General features: G+C 42.4%; 1 protein-coding gene across 1 annotated transcript; it reads right to left on the minus strand.

The window, feature by feature from the left end:
* Window positions 1-1,180: 1,180 nt before the first annotated feature.
* LOC130481937 (cytochrome b5) lies at window positions 1,181-19,766 on the minus strand. The gene is made up of 5 exons (XM_056854722.1): window positions 19,617-19,766; window positions 7,861-7,989; window positions 5,963-5,992; window positions 3,907-3,941; window positions 1,181-1,333 (listed from the first exon to the last, which is right to left on the minus strand). The coding sequence occupies exons 1-5, from the start codon at window positions 19,764-19,766 to the stop codon at window positions 1,255-1,257; spliced, it is 423 nt and encodes a 140-aa protein (XP_056710700.1). The 3' UTR covers window positions 1,181-1,254.
* Window positions 19,767-20,958: the final 1,192 nt, after the last annotated feature.

The following is a 20,958-nucleotide window of genomic DNA, read 5'->3' on the forward strand; positions in this document are numbered from 1 at the left end:
AACCCTACATTCTTTACACTACCCAAGTCGATGAGCACCCCTGCATTAATATCAACTAAGCTTGGCTCAATAACTTAGTCATGCAGGCCATCACAAGGTACCGTAAACATGAGTTTATTCCCGAATATTATCCATGTGAATAACATAAGAATTAGCAAGTAAAATCATATGTACAGGCAAGCAGTGTTATGTAAAACAAATGGGCGTGTGGTGTTCACTACATATCACCTTTCATATTGTTCCATTACTTTATCAAAAAGACATGTGAACAGATTCAAGACATTCATGTGTTGGTTAACAATTGCAGTATTCAAGGCAGAGTTTACAGTAATCGAAGACTGCATAAGAAGGCTAATTTTACAAGAGCTGAACACATAGGGATTCTGATTAAAATAGCACCACCCTGTTTATGCAACGCACCCAGGTAGCAGAAGTCTAAGACCTAGATCTCTCTTCATTCCATCATAACTCAGAAAAGAGAAAAGCTTTTTTTTCCCCCGACTGGCAAAACTTTACACTGATATTTCAGCCCAAGAAAGTTACAAATATATTGCCCCATTAGAGGTCAGGAGCTTGGTTCCAAAGATGCTGCTGTGTGAACTGCGGGCACCTCACTTATCAGAGGGACGAGTCTCTCGAGCCATTTTCAGGAGGGTGGTTGGAGATGGGCGGGGCACCGTAACGGTTTTCTGTTCACACTGCAGACTCTTTTGGTTCAAGCCAGTGTATTAAGATGCAAGTATTCCCATGCTAAATCTAGGGGTTTTTTTCCTTTAGGAAGACAGAAGTTACACCTTTAAAAAATGGGAATTTGATGAGAAGAAAAAAAGCTGTAATGAAAGAATTACAGATAAAAGGCAAAGTGGTGAGCCTAAGGAAGGAGTCTTAAGACATCACCTCCACCCACTATTTATTTTGAAAGGAGAAGCACAATGGAGGGGGAGGAAATAAAAACATTGTATGTAATAAATTCACATTTCATAAGACTACACAGATAGTATCAGTGTTCTTAATTCCAGTAACGCAGTTATCTCACATGGTTAACAGATTAACAACATGATAGAGGCAACCCCTACACTTAAAAGTTGAACAAAAGGCATAATTAAAAGTGCAGCGGTGAAGAAACTTTATTTTGGCTTTCTGGATGGGGGAGAAAATGGATGGTTTCAGATATTGTCCTGAAGAACGTTAAGATACATTCTTTGTTCTCTTTACCAAAACTGTCTCTTCCATTATTGCTTCTCAATATGGTGTTCATTCAGACATGTAGAAACGGTACAGGAAGACTGCAATAGCCGCTGCTATAGCTGCAATCAGCCAGGTGGTCCATGAACTAGAAGAAACGATCAGACATTATTTTCATACCAACCCAAAACCTTCTAAAGATGGACTTTAGGAAACTGAACGGATTGGACCCAAAGGTTCTACGCCACTGGAATCACAGTGTTTGTATTTTCAGAACATAACTTGTATTGTTTACACAGATTGCCCCTTCCCACTGCAGAACCCCACATGTACTCCAACCCTGGGTAGCAGTGTGTGTGAACAAGATCTTGGGGATACGGGTGGACCCTAAGTTAAATATGAGCAGTAATGCAGTGACAAAAAAAAACTAATGCGATCTTGGTATGTATCAACAGAGACATTACATCCAAATCGCAAGATGTCATCGTTTCGCTGTACACTGCATTGGTCAGGCCACGCTTGGAGTATTGTGTGCAGTTCTGGAGCCTCACTTCAAAAAGGATGTGGACAGAATCAAGCGGGTGCAGAGGAGAGCGACGAGGATGATCTGGGGCCTGAAAACCAAGCCCTATGAGGAAAGGCTGAGGGAGTTGGGAATGTTTACTCTGAAGAGGAGGAGGTTGAGGGGGGACATGATTGCTCTCTTTAAGTATTTGAAGGGCTGTCACTTAGAGGAGGGCAGGGAGCTGTTCCTGTTGGCACACAGAGGATAGGACTTGCAATAATGGGTATAAATTGTGGATGGAAAGGCTAGATATTAGAAAAACAATGTTTACAATATGAGTTGTTCAACAGCTACCTAGGGAGGTGGCAGTCTTTAAGCAAAGGCTGGAGAAACACTTGTCAGGGATGCTCTAGGCTGGTCCTGCATTAACAAGGGGGCTTGACTAGATGGCCTGTATGGCCCCTTCCAACTCTATGATCGTTTGTGGATCCCAACCACTGTTTCTAATCATCACAGCATTTCTTTCGACAACAACAGCAGAACAAAAGCTGGCACATCACAGGGGGCTGTTGCGCATGTCCTATTTCCGCTGGATTTGATGCTGTATGAGGTGGTGCATTTTTTATGTTCTCCATGTTTTGGGGGCCCATTCAGGAGTTGGTTCAGGCTCTATTTGTGATTTCCCGTTTCTTCCCCAAGCATTTATATGGCAATCTAGTGGACCCGAGCTGGTTTCACCCTCTGTGCCAAAAATTGTTCCTAAATTTGTTCTCGGTGGAAACCCTTGCATCCCCTGCAATTCACTGGGCAAATCCATGTCTTGGCACGGTCTTTCTCCATGCTGACCTTCTTCCCTTTCCCACAGAAAAAATGACTGCACGCCCTTTGCCCCCCCAAACTTAAATTTACTTTGGTTTGCCACTTTATTATTATACTACAGAAGCACACATCTACACCTTTACTTTTCATACAAAGCAATTATAAAATACAACAGAAAAGAGCAACCAAAATGATCAGGGGACTAGAGCAATGGCCTATGAGGAGCGGTTAAAATGCTTAGGGCTTTTTAGCTTGGAAAGAAGGCAGTTAAGGAGAGACATGATAGAAGTCTATAAAATTATGCATTGTATGGAGAGAGTGGACAGGGGGAAGCTTTTCTCCCTCCCTCATAATACTAGAAGCTGGAGGGTGACAGATTCAAAACAGATAAAAGGAAGCATTTCTTCACACAACACATAGTCAAATTGTGGAACTCCTTGCTTCGGGATGTGGTGATGGCTACCAACTTGGAAGGCTTTAAAAGGGGAGTGGACATGTTCATGGAGGATAGGGCTATTCATGGCTATTAGTAAAAATGGATACTAGTCATGATGCATACCTATTCTCTCCAAGATCAGAGGAGCATGCCTATTATATGGTGCTTTGGAACATAGGCAGAATAATGCTGCTGCAGTTGTCTTGTTGGCCACTGTGTAAGCAGACTGTTGGACTTGATGGTCTGATCCAGCAGGGCTTTTCTTATGTTCTTATGTACTTTTATAAGTAACCAGGATGCATTAAAAAGGACAAAGGCCTACAAGGCCAAAGGGAAGTGTCAGTAAGAACTGACATGTTTTTTTATGGCTATCCTGAATACCCCAATACTTATTTGAAAGGGAGGGAGGCGAGGGGGGACACTCTAGTTCATATGTCCCAGGTCTTAATTAACTCTCTGAACTTAATGGGATTAACAAATCCCGAAGATGCTCAACTAACACAAGCAGTGCCAACCAGGATATGAAGGCACACTGAGAACTTTCAGAAGACAGGAAAGTGGCCTAGAGTTGTATCGATGCAAATAATCCCCAAGACATATAAGTATCAGCCTGGAAGTATCACCAATTCCTACTGCAGCCTGTACTCATTTTCATGTTGGATAATGAATTTAAAAAATATATATTCACAAGGATTATCTAGATAGCCTAGTCCAGGGGTGTCCAACTCAATTGTTGCAAGGGCCGGACATGACATAAATGTCCCTTGTTCAGGTCAGGCCATGCCTCTCCAGCCCAGATAGAGAGTGGGGGGGGGGTGGCTGCCTCGGCCGGCTCGCGAGCCAGATAAAGAGTTCTCAAGGGTCCGGATCCAGCCACGGGCCTTATGTTTGACACCCCAGGCCTAGTCCGTTAGTTTACACAGTGAATTGACTTATTTAGTTAAATGAAAGCATACTATACCTGGTACTAGGATCAACATTGGAAACATAAGTATCCTGAAAAACAAAGCCATAAGTGAGCTCTAGAATTTTAATGGCACCTCCTTCCCACAAAACCCACTCTAGGGATGAAAGGCTTTTCCTTGGCACACCCATGGATTACATTATGCCTGCTGCAACCAGTTCTATCGGTGAACCATTTTAGTTTATGATTAAGCTTCTGTGCTCACTTGCAAGCCCAAAGGTCTATTCTGTTCAAGTACTCACTGCAAGTCATACAGCATTCACTTAATTATAGCAATGCTGAATTAGTATGGAACTTTTAGGTTGCTGAGGAAATGGGGGGGGTATAGGGGAATAAAAATAGGCAGAAACAGAGTGACAGGTGTCCTCGTGGATATCCCTGAAGGAAGCCAATAGAATTTGGCCCCTCCACACAACAACAACAATAGTATTCTGGGGGCTTATTAGTTAATAAGCTGTGGTGCAGAAGAGAGGTTACCTTCAAAGCACTTATAACGTAATTTTCAGTTCCCTCAGTTTAGATGCTAACAAGCATAATAATCTCCGTTTTTAAGAGAGAAAAAATAAAAACTAAGCAATAAATTACAGAAAGTAGCTGGGGATCACCCAACTAGAGGATAAAAGCCATATATTTCAGCATTACCCCATAATAAAATAACTAGTCCTTACTATATTAATCACTTGAAAGTTTAATCACATTTTCATCCTATGCAAAGTTACTCCATTGAAAGCAATGGGCTTTACTGGAGTAACTCAGCATAGGCTAGAGAGGGAGAGAACAAGATAAAAACAAACCACTAATCACGGGTGTTTTTTGAATGCTGACACGAAGTTCTAATGGTGGTGAACAATAAAAACAGGATATTTGAACTGAACTGCAATATTTTTGAAAAGCCCAGCCAACAGGACTGCAATCTCATGGCTTGTGCCTTTTAGTTTCTAATTTCTAATCATTGTTCAGTGTTGGAACAGTCAGCCCCACACTTAATGACAGCTAAAATTACAGGATTACATCAATACTATGCTTAACGTGTTAAAAGTTCAAACCTGAATGCAAAAAAAAAAAAAAAAAACATGCTTACAGCATTATAACCAAGGCACAATGGCCAACATTCTCACAGGTGCTCCACAGCACCAGCAAAACACAGAGTATCCCTTATCTGAACATCCCATATCCAGACTGAGTCTAAAACCGGCCCCTTCGAGCCAGCATGCAGGCAGATCCATGCAGCCTGCTTTCAATGTTTCCTCTCACCTAAAAAAAATAAATACAGTGTACGCTGCATCGTAGGTGGAGACTGAAAGCCTGCTATTGTTAGTTTGTTTGCTGTTGCTCTTGTTTAACAATACCTGATACAGGTATCCTGGTGAGATACTTACACCTTTGCTTTCTGATGGTTCAATGTACACAAAATTATTTTTAAAATTGTTTAAAATTACATACAGACTATATGTATATAAAGTGTACTAAAACACAAATGAATTTTGTATATACTTAATGAGACACAACTTCCAAAATAGTCCAATATACGGAAAGATCCAAAATACAGACTACTTCTGCTCCCAAGCAGTCCGGATAAGGGATACTCAATCTGTATTTATTAAGTGCCTATGTTGATGCTGTCTGTTGTAGAAACTGCTTTGGTTTTAATATTTAAGGCTTTTTTGCTGCAATATTCTTAAGACATTACACTTACAACAGAAAACCCAGGCATCAACAGCCATTGCACCTTCCCTGGTTCTACTCTGACTAGAGTGGAGGGTGATACTGAGGCTAGACTTGTTCCAACTACTCAAGAGAGTCTGGAGTCCTTATGACAAAGCAGAATCGTAACCATGTCCAAGTTCCCTTCAGCAAGTTAATAAAGCCTAGAAGCTCGGGATCCTATAGAACTCTCCCCCATTTACTCTTTCTGCTTCTTTTTAATCTGCTTCCCAACCACGTTCTGGCAAGTCACGGAAACTATTATTCTCCAGCACAGCGCATGCTGCTACCGCTGTTACACAAGCTTAGCCCACACAATGGATTTGAAGGTTCAAAGGGGAACACTTACTGTTGGTTTCTGGACTTTGTCCCAGTCATCCTGGAAGGGAGAGAACATACCAGTTAGATACAACACTATGCAGATTGCCTAAAGAGGGTAAGCATGAGCTATTTCCTATCAATGATGCTTCGTTCAGATTGGGTAGTGCAGAGGTTCCCAAATGGGATGCCTGTGGCTACTTGAAGAGCCAGCGTGGTATAGTGGTTAAGAGCGGTGGACTCTAATCTCAAGAACCGAGTTTGATTCCCCACTCCTCCACATGTAGCCTGATGGGTGGCCTTGGGCTAGTCACAGTTCTCTCAGAACTCTCTCAGCCCCACCTACCTCACAAGGTGTCTGTCATGAGGGGGGAAGGGAAGGTGATTGTAAGCCGCTTTGAGACCCCTTATGGTAGAGAAAAGCAGGGTATAAAAAAAACTTTTCTTCTTCTTTGTGCCTGCCAAGTGTTTTTAGAAAGTGGGTGACGCCGGGTGGGCCTGTTGCCCAGCAGTGCTTCTGATTGGCTGTACAGAACAGATATTTTAAAAGTTGCTTCGGCAGCATCTGCCGCCACAACTCAATACGTTCACTTTACAAGGCATCCTGTTAAACAGAGCTTCCCTCTTAAATGTGGGGAAATTACCAGAGTTATACATAACCTCATTCCCTGACATTCTGTAATTGCCTCTGCCTCCAGTGGCCGCCATTTTGTCACTGGCTCCTCCTCCTGCAGCAGCCATTTTGGGGTTGTGCCCATCACCTTTTGTCAGAATTCTAAAGACACCCACGAGCTCAAAAAGTTTGGGGACCCGAGTTAGTGAAAGTATAGCAAAGAAAAAAAATGGAATTTTAGATATTTTAGATAGACAAGACCTTATAGGATGGCTTCTGATGGGAAACATGTGTGTACATACACACCTTATCTTTTTGTGTATCACAGCTTATCCCACGCTACCTCAACAGGGTTATTATATTCAGTTTATTTTTAGAAAACATGTACAAGTTAATTCCTCTAGAGATGAAATCCCTTGGTTAAAGACTCCTCATTAAGGCAACAGCTTAAAGTACTCTACTGTGAGTCTCACAACAAGACAGTTGTTTAAGAGGCAGAAAGGGGGAGAAATATATGGATGGAGAAAGAAATATAATGGATTCAAAGTAATAATTAAAAAAATTAACCTCGCACTGATATTTTGACATCAAGTTCAATTTTCCACTGTCTGTTGGCAAAAGTTTACTTTCTTAAAAGATATTTAAACATTATAAAGCAGCTGAATGAGAAATGGGGAGATTACTTTGAAACTGCCAAGGTTATGAAGTAATAAACCTTCAACAGACAAGGTCTGTGCATATGCCAAGGTTCTCTCTCAGAAGAAATATACTCAACAATCAGAAAAACAACTACTGGGGCCCATTTCTTTAAAGCACAGTAATCAAAATATACATTTGACTCATTTATCATATGCACATGATCATACGACAGAGAACTTTCTATATTTGTCAGAACGCGTCAGGCTGCCAGGTTATCCCTGGCCACCAGTGGGGGGTGGGGCAGGAGGTAGGGATACCAGCTCCAGGTTGAGAAACTCCTGGACATTTGGGACTGGAGACTGGGGAAGACAGGGACCTCAGTGGGGTACAATGCCATACAGTCTACTCCCCAAAGAATCCATTATCTCCAAGGGAATGGAGCTCTGGAGTCTGGAGATGAGCTGTAATTCCAGGGGATCCCCAGCTCCCACCTGGAGGCTGGCAATGCATCCCTAGACAGGAGTACATCCAACCCAGAAAACCACGCAGCACGCAAGAGCCCATCTGGATCCCCTATGGCAGGTATGTGGAACTGCAGCCTGTGCAAAACAAGGTGTTTATATCAAGGTATGAAAGCTATGAAAAACATAAGCCTATCCATGGAAAGGTGTACTTACTGGATGAAGTTCCCCTATAATAAATGTGTCTGATAATGCTCTAGCATCTGTGGAATGGCCGACATCTTCAAAGTTTTCCGTAGCATCTCCGCCTGCTTGTTCCCTTAGAACCTCTTCACCCCCAGGATGCTGTAAAAACAACACAAAATACTCACATTTAGCATGTGTATGCTTTTATGGTAAATCAGTGTACAGTGTACTATAAAGAACTTGGATTTTGTTCAGATATTATGGAACACTACACAACATCTCATCATCTGTCTCTACCCCTCCCCTACAATAAATCTGGATTTCTCCGATAACCTCTTCTAGTACCGTCATAACATTTTACAAACTGTCTTACTCCATCTGACCAACCTCCATCATTTACTCTCAAAACACAGTCATCCAAATGGCTGTGGAAAGCATACAATCACAACAAAAGTATCGGTCCCCTGATTGTCCTGGACATTTTATACTTCTTTTGAGAACATGAAAGAGCCCCGTGGCGCAGAGTGGTAAGCTGCAGTACTGCAGTTCAAGCTCTGCTCATGACCTGAGCTCGATCCCAACGGAAGTTGGTTTTAGGTAGCCAGCTCAAGGTTGACTCAGCCTTCCATCCTTCCAAGGTCAGTAAAATGAGTACCCAACTTGCTGGGGGTAAAGGGAAGATGACTGGGGAAGGCACTGGCAAACCACCCCGTAAACAAAGTCTGCCTAGAAAACGTCAGGATGTGACATCACCCCATGGGTCAGAATGACCCGGTGCTTGCACAGGGGAGCTTTACCTTTACTTTTTTAACATGAAGATTTCATTTAACATTCATGGCTAGTTTATGAATAAATGAGAGATTTTATTCTTAAAACCGAAAGGCCTAAGCTTCTGAATCCTTTATTCATTAGATCAGCAGTCCCCAATGCGGCACCCACCAACACCTTTTCCTGGTGCCCACCAAGCGTATTTAGGAAGTGGGAGAGGACAGGTGGGGCTTTCGCCCAGCAGTGCTTCTGATTGGCTGTGCAGATTTTTAAAAAGTTGCTTCGGCAGCCGCTGCCACCACAACACATGGCTCTTCACTGCATGGCTAAAGGTAAGCTGTGTGCATGCAAGAAAATATTTGTAAACAATATGTTCATTTAAAAGGCATCCTGTTACAGGATATAGTAAGTCAGGGTCCATATTATGGATTGCCCACTAGACCCAGGGACTAGCAAATCATCCAAGACACTTAGGAGAAACGGCACATCACCAGAATCGGAACTGAAAAAGCCCACTGCATGCTCTTCATCAACAGCTCTGCATCAAGGAAGCAACTCTCAAATTAAGAATATTTATTGTTCTAACCATACAGAATGGGTATTTACTTCCCGACTCACTGAGAAACTCAGCTTTTGCATAGAAACTACCAACCCACTGCTTCAGGAAAATCGTGAGTGCTCTTTTTTCTTGCAAACCAATATTTCAATCAATTTATGTATTTGCAGTCATAGACCATCAAATAGAGCGAATTTACATAACTAAATATTATGAGATAAAACAAGTACAAAATACACTTGTAATTAAAATGCTTAAAAATGGCAAAGGTTACAGAGGTATATAGCTAATTAGTATCAAATAGGGCACATACTAAATGTAGTTAAAATTATAATGCTTGTTAATAGCAAAAGATTACAAAGAATACATCTGTCAAAATAAACATACGTAGGTATATAGATACATACAGTACACATTCGCTATTTCCTTGACTACTGTAAAGTCTTAAGTGATCTCTACCTTATTTTAATTGCAAGCCAAGCAAATCTGGCCATGCTAACAGATAAGTTAACTACTGTATCTGATAGGAGGAACGAACCAATATTTTTAACTTATTGGGGCAACCAGTTGGTAGGTGTGCTTGATTAGAAAAATATATGAATTTCAAAATGCGAAACAGGATCTAAATCAATGGTTTAAATTAGCTCTTGGTGGTTTTAAAAGGGCCCACACAAAAACCTGGAGGTAGCATTCATATTCCAGAGTATCAGATCCCTCCCCTATTGTAAGACAAGAAAGATACTTCCTTAAATCACAGCTCCAACACCTGCAGCTGCTGTTTTCTTATGTGTTTTTCTTTTTTCTCTTCTCTCCTTTTGTCCCCACCTGCACCAACAAAACTCAGCCAATGCTAGCAGGGCCAAAAGGGGCCAGATAAGACTTCCACAATTCTACATCATCCCTCCATCACAAAATAGGAAATTGCCCTAGCGATCCGGGCACCCTGCCATGATCTTTCGGTGAGCAGGTCACCTGGTAACAGCAAAGTATAATTGTTCTACTCAGCTTAACCCTGCCATCACCAATTAAACAGAGTTGCCACAACTTAAAAGAACACTAAAAGCCACGCTCTACTGTTTCTGACGCCCCCACCACCAGTAAGCTGCCCCAACATCTCAGACTGATGGTGGCGTGGGCTGTCTGCCTAGGGCTGCCAAACTCCAGGTGGTGGCTGGAGATCTCCTGCTATTACAACTGATCTCCAGGGGACAGAAATAAGTTCACCTGGAGAAAATGGCCACTTTGAAAAGTGGACTCTATGGCATTACACCCTATTAAAGTCTCTCCTCTTCCCAAACCCAGCCCTTCTCAGGCTCCACCACCCCCCAAAAAAACTCCAGTTATTTCTCAACCCGGAGCTGGCAACCCTATGTTTGAATCACTGGAGGTCTCACAGCAACGCTCTCAAAATCTCATATAGTATTAACTGTTGCGTTAAAAAAGGCTTGTGCAATTTTTTGAGAGATTAAAACACGGACAGTGCTCACGCAGAATGACTAAGCAAAAAACGAGGGAAAGTTATACAAGCATGGAGAGTAAAGATTATGCATGGTATTAAAAAAAAGGTTAAGGGAGTGCAGAAGAGAGATTATGCAAGGCAGGCGTGCAAATACAGGCACCCTCTTACCAAATCCTGCCCTTGAATCAGTTCAGATAACTATTCACAGAGCAAAGTCGAGCAAAAGTCTTGGGCAGCAGCTGAAACAGACTACCTTGAGTTTTGCCAACCGCACTCAGAAAACAAGTTGGACTTCAACGCTTATTTAACACAAGCCTTCAAAAAGAGTGAATCCAGCTTCCAAAACGACAAGCTGCTTTCTGTGACCATTTCTACATAGAAACAAAACATCCTGGGTCTCCAGTAAAAAAAAAAAGCACTTCTTGCAGTGAACGGGTTTTCTGGAGGACACACACACTGAGAAACTGTAGGAACCTTACAAAACAAACTGGGGTGGACGGGAAGAGAACCCTTGCTCTGTATTATGGACTACGGTGGGAGAGGCAGAGAGTGATTGCCTTGGAGACCAATATAGGATCTCATCTAAAGTAAGCTGCCTTAAATGACAGAAGGAAAAATGTGTTTGGTTATGCATTCTAGAACCTGCCAATGGCACAGGTTCACGACAGCAAAAAGCCACCCTGCAATTAAATCTCAAAGTCCTGCTATCAATTATTGTTCTCCTGAAGATTGCAGAAATTGAACATGGCCACATAAGATGACTCCAGTCTTTCTTAATTATCAGTGTTTTAGAAAAGGTACAAGTGGGGGACCTGCTATGGCTTCCAGGTACAAGTGGGGGACCTGCTATGGCTTCCAGGGGGCATCTCCTTTTCTCCTCCCCACTATTTCCTCTTTCCTTCATCGGGACAGCCCCCACCCCTTTTCCTGCTTCCTTCTCACCCACCCACCCACCTTTATCTTCCTGCATCATCAGCTTTCCCCTCCTTCCCTCCTCCTGGCATCCTCTACCCAGAACAGTCTGACCAAGTCGAGTGTTGGCTGCTGCCAGCGTCAGGCTTGCTTTTTCCTTTTCTTCCCACCCACCAGGCAACCTGTCTTTATCTGCTTCCAAGTCTTCAGCTTTCCATCCTACCCTGTCCAACAGCCTCTCCCATGGAAAAGTCTGGCTGGGCTGCATGGTGGCTGACGCTGGGCTGAGTAGCGCAATGGCTACCACTGCCACCAGGCCAGGCTGACTTGCACAGGTGGTGAGTTTCCAGCAATTACTGCTGTCCCTGATGAGTCCTCCTCTATCATGAGAGCAGCAGACAGGGCCTTTTCTAGGACTGTTTCGGCCTCCAAGACCACTCCTCCCCCCCCCCTTTGCTTTACAAAAACCAAGGCTTAGCAATGTTGGTTACCTAGCAACCCCAACAGCCACTGAAAGTACTAGGGGCATTCCTTTCTTAAAGTTACAGAGATTGTTTCTGTTATTTGGGGGGATTTCAATCCACCAACGTTTTTTTTTTTTTTTTTTTTAGACTTCAGATTATTCTGCAAGCCTGGAACATCCTTCAGGTTTGTAGAGAAATCATCCCAATCTGTTCCTCGTTTCATTTTACAGCTCTATTGATCATACACTCTATGGTGAGGTTCAAAAATAGATATATTATTATATATAAAATAGATATTGATATGCAACTATGTATTTTCCCAAAATGGGGTGGGAGATAGCAAATTTACAAGAAGCAAACCCTACATGAATACAGGAGTCTTTACAGACCTAATACTGTGTTTTTAAGGAGGATACCCAATCACCGTAAAGGACAGCTCCAGCCCTCCATTTCAATCTTCTTCCCTTTCAAGATATCCACCTACAAAAGCAGAGTGTGGAATCCAAAGCATTCACCAAACGTTAAGATAAGAGATGTATTTTGCTTCCTATTATAAATGGCTGTGTTGAGCTATTTACACAAACATAACCGAACTTCACTCCATATTACACCAGAGAGTAGCTTCACTGGAGGCACGGGGAAGAGGGAGAAACAGGGCCAATAATGAATGCCTTGCAACACACATAAATACCCAAGCTCATAAAAGCACTCAGGTGAAGTTTTGAAACCTAAACTGCAAGAAAAGCCAAAGTAGATGCTGGGGCTTATGAGATTATGAAGCAAGTACATGTGCTTGAGGGCCAGTTCACACATAACCCATCTCAGGTGTGCAATTAAAAGCATAAATATGATGGCCCTCTTTTCAAGGAGCCAAAGCTGGGGTTTTCTGATGTAATGTGTGAAACTGCAGGAACGTAAGGATTTTGCACAGCCCTTTCAGTCTCTATGACCAAGCTGCATTCCTCTGCAAATGTGTGCAGAGATTCTCTTTTTTGGTACCACTTACTAAAGAATGATTCCAATCTACATTTTCCTACATATAAAGGTAACTATAAGCCACCTTATTGGAAAGGAAGAGACAGAGTCATGAAGCGGCAGGCAGTGAATACCCGTCCCATTAAGAGTGCCAACTGCTCAGCCGAATGGGGCTCCTGTGAGAACTAATGAATCAAAAAGTACAAAAGCCAACAAAAATGCCAACTTCATAATTATAAACAGAAGTAAAAGTGTGAGCCAGATATGCTGGCTTTTCTTTTTTCTTTTTAAGCATGCTAGCACGTTTTTCCAAACCTTCAAGCTGCCTTCAAAATTCAGCAAGCCAAAAGCAGTCAACATCTAGATAGGGGGAAGAACTGCTGTATAAAACTAAATACTTTACCCCCTCCATGTTGTTACCATCTCAAATCAGGGGCCCTGACTGTTTCTCCAGGCCCACTGTGGCCCTATGTTCTTGCGATGAGAACCACTTGTTTTAATTATTCCGCTGATTAACAAATGAGAACTGGTGTTTAATGTCTTTAGGTTTTACTGTATACTATGGTTTATATATATTGTAAGTTGTTTTTTATAATGTTAGCCACCCTACACTGGCATCCGTGCCAGTTTGCACGGCGCAAGTGGCATGGACATTGGCATAGGGGTCAATTCCCCCAGGAATGGGCTAGAAAACCCAGTTTTCCCCTTCCAGACTTCTACAATGCTAAAAAAAAAAATCAGCTTTTTGGAAGTTCATCCAAAGAAGTCAAGAATAATCCAACTTCAACATCTCTTCTGCGTAAATATTTCTGGAGTCTCCTAAAATTGCTAACTTGTAGAAACTAACAGGAGTTGCAACAATTTATCAAGTCACGTTACTTGGGTAATGTGACTTGAGTGTGTTCCTCTGAGTCATACCCACGTTCAACTTCAGGGTAATGACGTAGAAACATAACAGCATGGGCAAAGTTGCTGGAGAGAAGAACAGCCAGGATCAAGAAAAACCTGCAGTTAATAAACGTTCTCTCCAACTATTCAAGTCTATCCAACTATCAAGTACATTCAAGTCTACTATTACCCTAGTAGACTTGAATGTACTTTCAGAAATGTTTAGGTGTGACTTCCATGAAAGACCTTTCAAAAGCGCACCAGAACTGGTAGCTAGGCAATAGCCTAGCTGTATAACCTTGGTTCCTATTACGCTTGCCTCAGCATGTTTGATTTGAGCATGAAATATATCTGCCTTACATATCAAATTAAGATGCACAGAAAAAAACCAGTTCTTTTACCATTGTTAGTAGACAGATTTGAATATCAGTGACATACACATTGCTTTGTTAATGCCCATCACAGCTTTCCAATTTTTAAAATTAGCATTCCATAGAAATCAAGGGAACATTTCTCAGCAGTCAGTATCACTGTTATTTTAACAGTGCAATCCTAAGGGGCGGAAGGGCTCAAGAGGCCGCATGATGCCGGTGTAAATGCCATTTGCGCCGGCGTAAAGGGGATTTCTGGCGCCAAAGGGGGCGTTCCCCGGGGGCGGGGCTGGCTTCAGCCGGTGCAAACTGACACTCACAAAAATGGTGGCGCAGCCCATGGAACTGAATACGGGCTTTGGGGGAGGCGGCTCAATTGCCCTGTGGCTGCGCCGTCCCCGACGCAACTCTCCCCACCACCACCCCCGGTTAGGATTGTGCTGCCTATCTTAATGCCCTCAAGGAACCCTTTCCATATTAATTGGCCTGGAGGAACCCTCTCTGCTCATCACCTTCATAATCATTCGCAGTCTTTGCAGGCCAGGTTCATTAGGCCTAGCTATACATAATACCCCGGGAGGGACACCACATGCACCTGCGACTGTGCAATGTAAGGCACTAGTGTCTCAGACACTTTTTATAAACAAGTTGTTCGCCATTACTTATTTTCTCGCTGAGGAATTTCTGATAAGCTTCCAGGAAACATGGTTTGGAAATGACCAATTGGTTAACTCCACCCAAGATATGATGCAAACCAATATGCCCTTTTCCCATTCTGATCAACACAGCAGTACAAAACACCTCATCTCTGACTCTTGTAGCTTAGATTTTAGCAGAACTGCACAAAGGATTTTTCCTATGAGAGGATATCCATAGTCAACCAACCCTCAAGATTTTTATTTAGAAGGCTGACATTTTATATGCTTAGGTGGATGAACAATCTGAAGTTGTCATTTACATCTATGTATTTATTTACCCTGCCTTTCTTCTAAGGAATTCAGAGCAATGCTCATGATTCTTCATTTTACCACACAATAACCTTGTGAGGTGGGTTAGGCTGAGAGTCTATGACTAGTCCCATGTCACCCAACAGTGATGTGGGTTTTCCAGAAAAATCTGCATTGGAAAATTTCTGATGCAAAATTAAATACTGGCAACAACGTTTCCAAAATTTACATGGTAGAACCTTAAATAGAGTGTGCACCGATTTTCATGTTTATGTTGATTTATATGAAGTGAACAAAAAATATCCCATGTTAATTTTCTGTTCCAACAGCAACACAAACTGGAGTATTTTATTAGGGGGGAAATCAAGTGTGATTTAAATGTTATATTCAAGCAGATTCAAAGCATGAAGAATAAATTATTCTATTGTTAATGATGCTTATAAAAATTTAATGACACTATAACCTGTGCCTTTACCTAACCTTATTTAAATTTAAGAAACAAAGTCCAAAAGCAAAGAAAACTTTGACACACTAATTACAGTACACACAAATAACAGTGTGTGACATGCTTTGGTTAGACCTCACCTAGAGTATTGTGCTCAGTTTTGGGCACCACAATTTCAGAAAGATGTAGATAAACTGGAATAGATGACCCTGGTGGTCCCTTTCAACTCTATGATGTGGTTGCCCATTCACCCATTTCAACAGAATTTAACTGTTCACTGGGGATACCTCAGTTTCTCTATCATTCTCTGTAGCATCACACATTATTTCTAACTTATGATTACAAATATCCCTTCCACCATGTAAGACTTAGATTAAGACTAAGTGAAAAATTCATGGAAAGAATATTAAGTGAAAAATTCATGGAAGGAATATTAACAATCTGACACATGCAGGTTACACCACATTACTGCAGAAATCAGTGAAGACTTGAAATGACTACTGATGAAAGTTAAAGCTACAATTGCCAAAGCAGGATTACAGCTGAACCTCACTAAGATAAAAATAATGACTTCTGGGGAATTACACAACTTTAAGTTTGACGATGAAGAAGTTGAAATTGTTCAAGTTTTCTATCCCTTGGTTTCATCATCAACCAAAAGGGAGACTGCAACCAAAAAATAAGAGATTCTTAAGTGTAAGGGTGTGTTATTTTCCGAGATAAATTCAAATAAATATTTTAACAAACCCAGAGATTTCTGTCTAATTTCCAAACCACAAATTTCAACCCACTTTCCAGTAGAGTCCAAAAGCAAGATGTGGGCAATTTCAGCATAATCTTTTCACTAATGCAAAGCTTAAATGGAATAATATAAAGGTAAAGGTCCCCTGTGCAAGCACCATGTCATTCCTGACCCATGGGGTGATGTCACAACCCGACGTTTACTAGGCAGACTTTGTTTTACGGGGTGGTTTGCCAGTGCCTTCCCCAGTCATCTTCCCTTTACCCCCAGCAAGCTGGGTACTCATTTTACTGAGTCAACCTTGAGCCGGCTACCTGAAACCGACTTCCGTCGGGATAGAACTCAGGTCGTGAGCAGAGCTTGGACTGCAGTACTGCAGCTTAACACTCTGAGCCACAGGGCTCCTGAAATAATATAGGCCTTGCAATATGATATGAGGTGTGTAAACTTTGGTAACACCAATGGCTTATCCGTTTTAAAGAGTGATTCAACTAGCTAGGCCAAAGGGTAAGCACTGAGTGAACAATTCTTTGCTGATTTGCCTTCATGATTATTTGGTTTCTGAGACAGTCAAGTTTTCCAGAATAAGCTGCTCCAGGACATGCATCATGTGCTCTGGGATAATTGGCCAGGGCACTTACACGACACTGTCAAGTAATCTGAACTGCAGCAAGTTTTGCTTCATTTTGCCAAGAAGTGACTTTCCTCACGTTGGCCCTTACGAGGGCAGAAAAGTGAGGTGTAAATTTTGTAAAATAAATAAATAAATGCTTAAATCATGGGGGCGTCTGCATAGGAAAGCAAGCATACTTACAACTTTTTTGACGCCAGAAAAACGTAGGGAGTTCACTTTTCATACAAAGGATCCTGTTTCAGACAACTTCCAGGACTGCCCTGTCTGGATAGGATATGGCATGCATGCATAGCTATTGTCCTGAGTCCCCCATAAAAATAAGCCACAGGAATCCAAAGAATTTCCTTATATCTCAAGTTCACAGACCAATCACACAACTACCCATTCATTCAATTTCAAATTTAGGCCATACAACTGTGGATCAAGTGCAAAAGACAGCTAGTGCCTGCTAGAGAGTTTCAAGCAGCTCCCTTGCAGCTGAAACCTGGAATCTATTCAAAAGATACAAAAGAGTGATGACATGCATTATTTAAATGTAATTCAATTTGTGTTAAGCACCTAAAGGTTCCAGACTTCATTAACAGCTCAGCTATCACAACAGAGGAGGATTTTAACTACAAGAACTGTGCAGCTGGAATTTGAGGCCCCTGCACAGAACTGCCATTTAAATTCCACCTAAACCCCCTTTTTTCAAAAGAGGCGCAGGATTTCACTGTTGGAGGTCATTCTGACGAATCTGCTCCCTTTCACAAGAGATACCACAGGAACCCCTTGCTCAACATCAACTGTGCCACGTGAGGGTAGTGAGAAAATGGCACCAACCTCTATAGAACAGGAGTCAACCAGCCAATCTCATTAGATGGCAGAGTTTGATCTGAAAATACTTAACCTGCTAGCTTAGTGTACCTTGTTAATGTTCAACAAGTGACTTTGGCCATCTAGCCTTACTTGTGTCTGAAACCCTAGCTCTCATTTTATAAACTAAAATATTCCTCAAGCTCTGCAAGGAATTACACTAGGGTAATCGAAACTCTGAAAGTCTTTGAGTCGGGTCTTCAACTGTGGCAAAGCTCTATAAAAACAAACAAGTACTACAAGAACTCCTTGGGAAAAAAGCAGGATGAAAACATACCAGAAGTTAAGCAGATACACATAGACATACTGCAGCTGTTTCACCACATCACTAAAGAATACTTCTTTATCTGATGCGCAAGGTTTAAAAAATAAACTTCAAAAATTCTGGCAAATCTGTATCCCATACAGTGTAAATGTTATTCATCTACAACTACTTAGCACAACCTTTTAATAACGATTTTCCCCAGAGGGGGTTACCGCACTTTGTATTCCCAGCGATGTATTAAGAAAATGTTATAAAAAACATCGCTTTAAAAGGGATTTTGGATACCACGGCTAATAAATGGTTGGAAGACGTCTTCACAGCTAAAGGGGCCAAACAAAGTGCGAACAGTATTTTTTATAACGTTTTCAAACTCTTAACACACCACTGGGAATACATAGAAAGCGCAAACAGTATTTTTTTATAACATGTTCAAACTCTTAATACATCGCTGGGAATACAAGTGCGGTAACCTCTGCTAATCTCAGCACCCTATAATATACAGCAGCTCAGATTCTGGAAGAAATGGGAGAAACCAAAGCAGATCATTCTGATAATCATGCACTCTTGCTAGCCAGCTACTCAGCAATATGCACTTTAGACTGAACTTTTATCACTGATACGCTTGATGGATGTGGACACCGTAAGGCCATTTATTCATGGAAGGTTTTGCATTGGATTTGTCACTCTATAGATGCACATTTTCCCCATCTGAATTCTCAAAACTCTGCACGGCGGCTTATTGTTGAGTTTTGAGAATATGGATGGGGAAAATGTGCATCGACAGAGTGGCAAATCCAATGCAAAACCTTCCATGAATAAATGGCCTGCGTGCAGGCTTACTCCCGAGTAGCACGCGGCTGCCGTTTAAATCCTTTGGGAGCGGTGGGAAGGGCGGCAGCGTCCTAGAGGCAACTGAAGTTAAAGTCCTGCGTGCTTGCCGCGCCTTCTGCAGCGTGGCTCTGCAAAAACTGCTGGGCTAGAGGGCGGAGATGCATTTTATGGCCTTCTGAAACGGAGCGGAACTGGCTCAAAGGCCTCTTTCTTTAAAGCAGTGCATTAAGGAATTACCCATTTTTTCTTGTTTATGTTTTAGTGAGGGAGAGAATTAAAGCATAGATTTCAGCTGCGCCCATTAAAAAAAAAATCTGTAACTAGTAAGAGACTTCGGCTAGTGTATTAAATGTTAGGCTTTGAAGTTTCTGTTCGGGCTGTGAAACTTTGGAAATTGGACACTTATTAGGCCATTTATTCATGGAAGGTTTTGCATTGGATTTGCCACTCTTTAGATGCATTTCCCCCCCCCCCATCCCTATTCTCAAAAGACAATAAGCCGCCCTGCAGAGTTTTGAGAATTCAGATGGGGGAAATGTGCATCGATAGAGTGGCAAATCCAATGCAAAACCTTCCCTGAATAAATGGCCTGTACAGACGCGCGCTGCTGGCACTACCACCCCTTGCAAGGGTGGCACCCCCTTTTCCCCCCAGGCCCCCCCCCAAGCACTCGCCTCCTCCAGGAACTTGGTGAGGTCATACACGCGGCGGTGCAGGATGATCCAAGTCGCCTGGCTATGGTTCTTCTGCTGGATCTCCTCGAGCTTGTAGTAACGACCTCGCCACGGCTCCCCCCCAGGCTTGGCGTCGCTGGGCTCCGACATCTTCGGCGCCTCGTCCACAAAGCCCGGACCCAGCGCAGCCGCCGCTCTCCCAGCTGAGAACCCCGACCCAGAAGACTCGGCCCGCCTCCTCCTCGCCCGCCGATTGGGTCCCGCACTGAACAGTCCCGCCCTCCGCGCCTCCTCGCTGGGTTGCCATTGGCTGTCCGGGACGCTGTCGTTTGATGGCTTGTGTTCTTCCACCTAGATTCCAAGAAGCGGAGAATCCGGGTGTTCTGCTTTCTTTGGGGGGGGGGGGAGGGCATGCACGTGGGCGTAGACCGCAGGAAATAGTCACGTGACTATCCGAAGCGAGTCCTGGATCCCCCTGCTGTTAGAACAGGAAAAGCCGTGGGGTGCCTTTGGTTAAAATCGGCCAAAAAATTTGCTGGTCTCAACAAAAGGCAGTGCTTTTCGCTGCATCTCTTGCAATTGAAATGTCTGCATTATTACATTGATTTCCAATGGCAATAACCCAGTAGGAGGTAATTCACAGTGGGTAGCCGTGTTAGTCTGTTTGCAGTAGTCATAAAGGGCAAGAGTCCAGTAGCACCTTAAAAGACTAACAAAAATATTTTCTGGTAGCTTTCGTGAGCCACAGCTCACTTCTTCAGTAGGAGGTTGAGAGTTTAAAGCAGCTTGTTTATTAGGCCCAATATACATACCGGGTGAGAACTGCCCCAAATGCACAGGACAATTCACACACAAAGGATTGCAACAACGTTTATAACTTTGGTTTAGGGATGTTACAATTACGTAGATTCGCTGTCCATTGGTTGTCTATTTTACTTTAATTAGTATAGTGTATAGATATTGGTCAAAGCTGTCTCTAAGCAAGCATTAGGTCTTGTGACCACATTCCTGTTATTTTTTACTGGTGAAAGGCCGTACCAGGCAAGCAATGTAGTCTTTCATTCTGGCAGCTCATAATGGTGTCTGCCAGACTCATGCTAACTTAAATGATTACACATTAGGGCATCTGTTTCAAGGATCAATACTTTACCCCTTATACCTGGGGCTGCATGTCAATTACATACATGTGCTCTCATATGGTATTGTGCTAGATGCTAACCCTTATATCCTGGGCTTAGCATCTTTATAAATGCGAGTATGCGGACTGAGCATAAAAGCATACATTTCCAATACTTTTTCCATAGCATATGATGATTTCAGGCATTACACAATCAAAACAACA

Source organism: Euleptes europaea, chromosome 8, assembly GCF_029931775.1.
Source record: "Euleptes europaea isolate rEulEur1 chromosome 8, rEulEur1.hap1, whole genome shotgun sequence".
Classification (NCBI taxonomy): Eukaryota; Metazoa; Chordata; class Lepidosauria; order Squamata; family Sphaerodactylidae; genus Euleptes; species Euleptes europaea.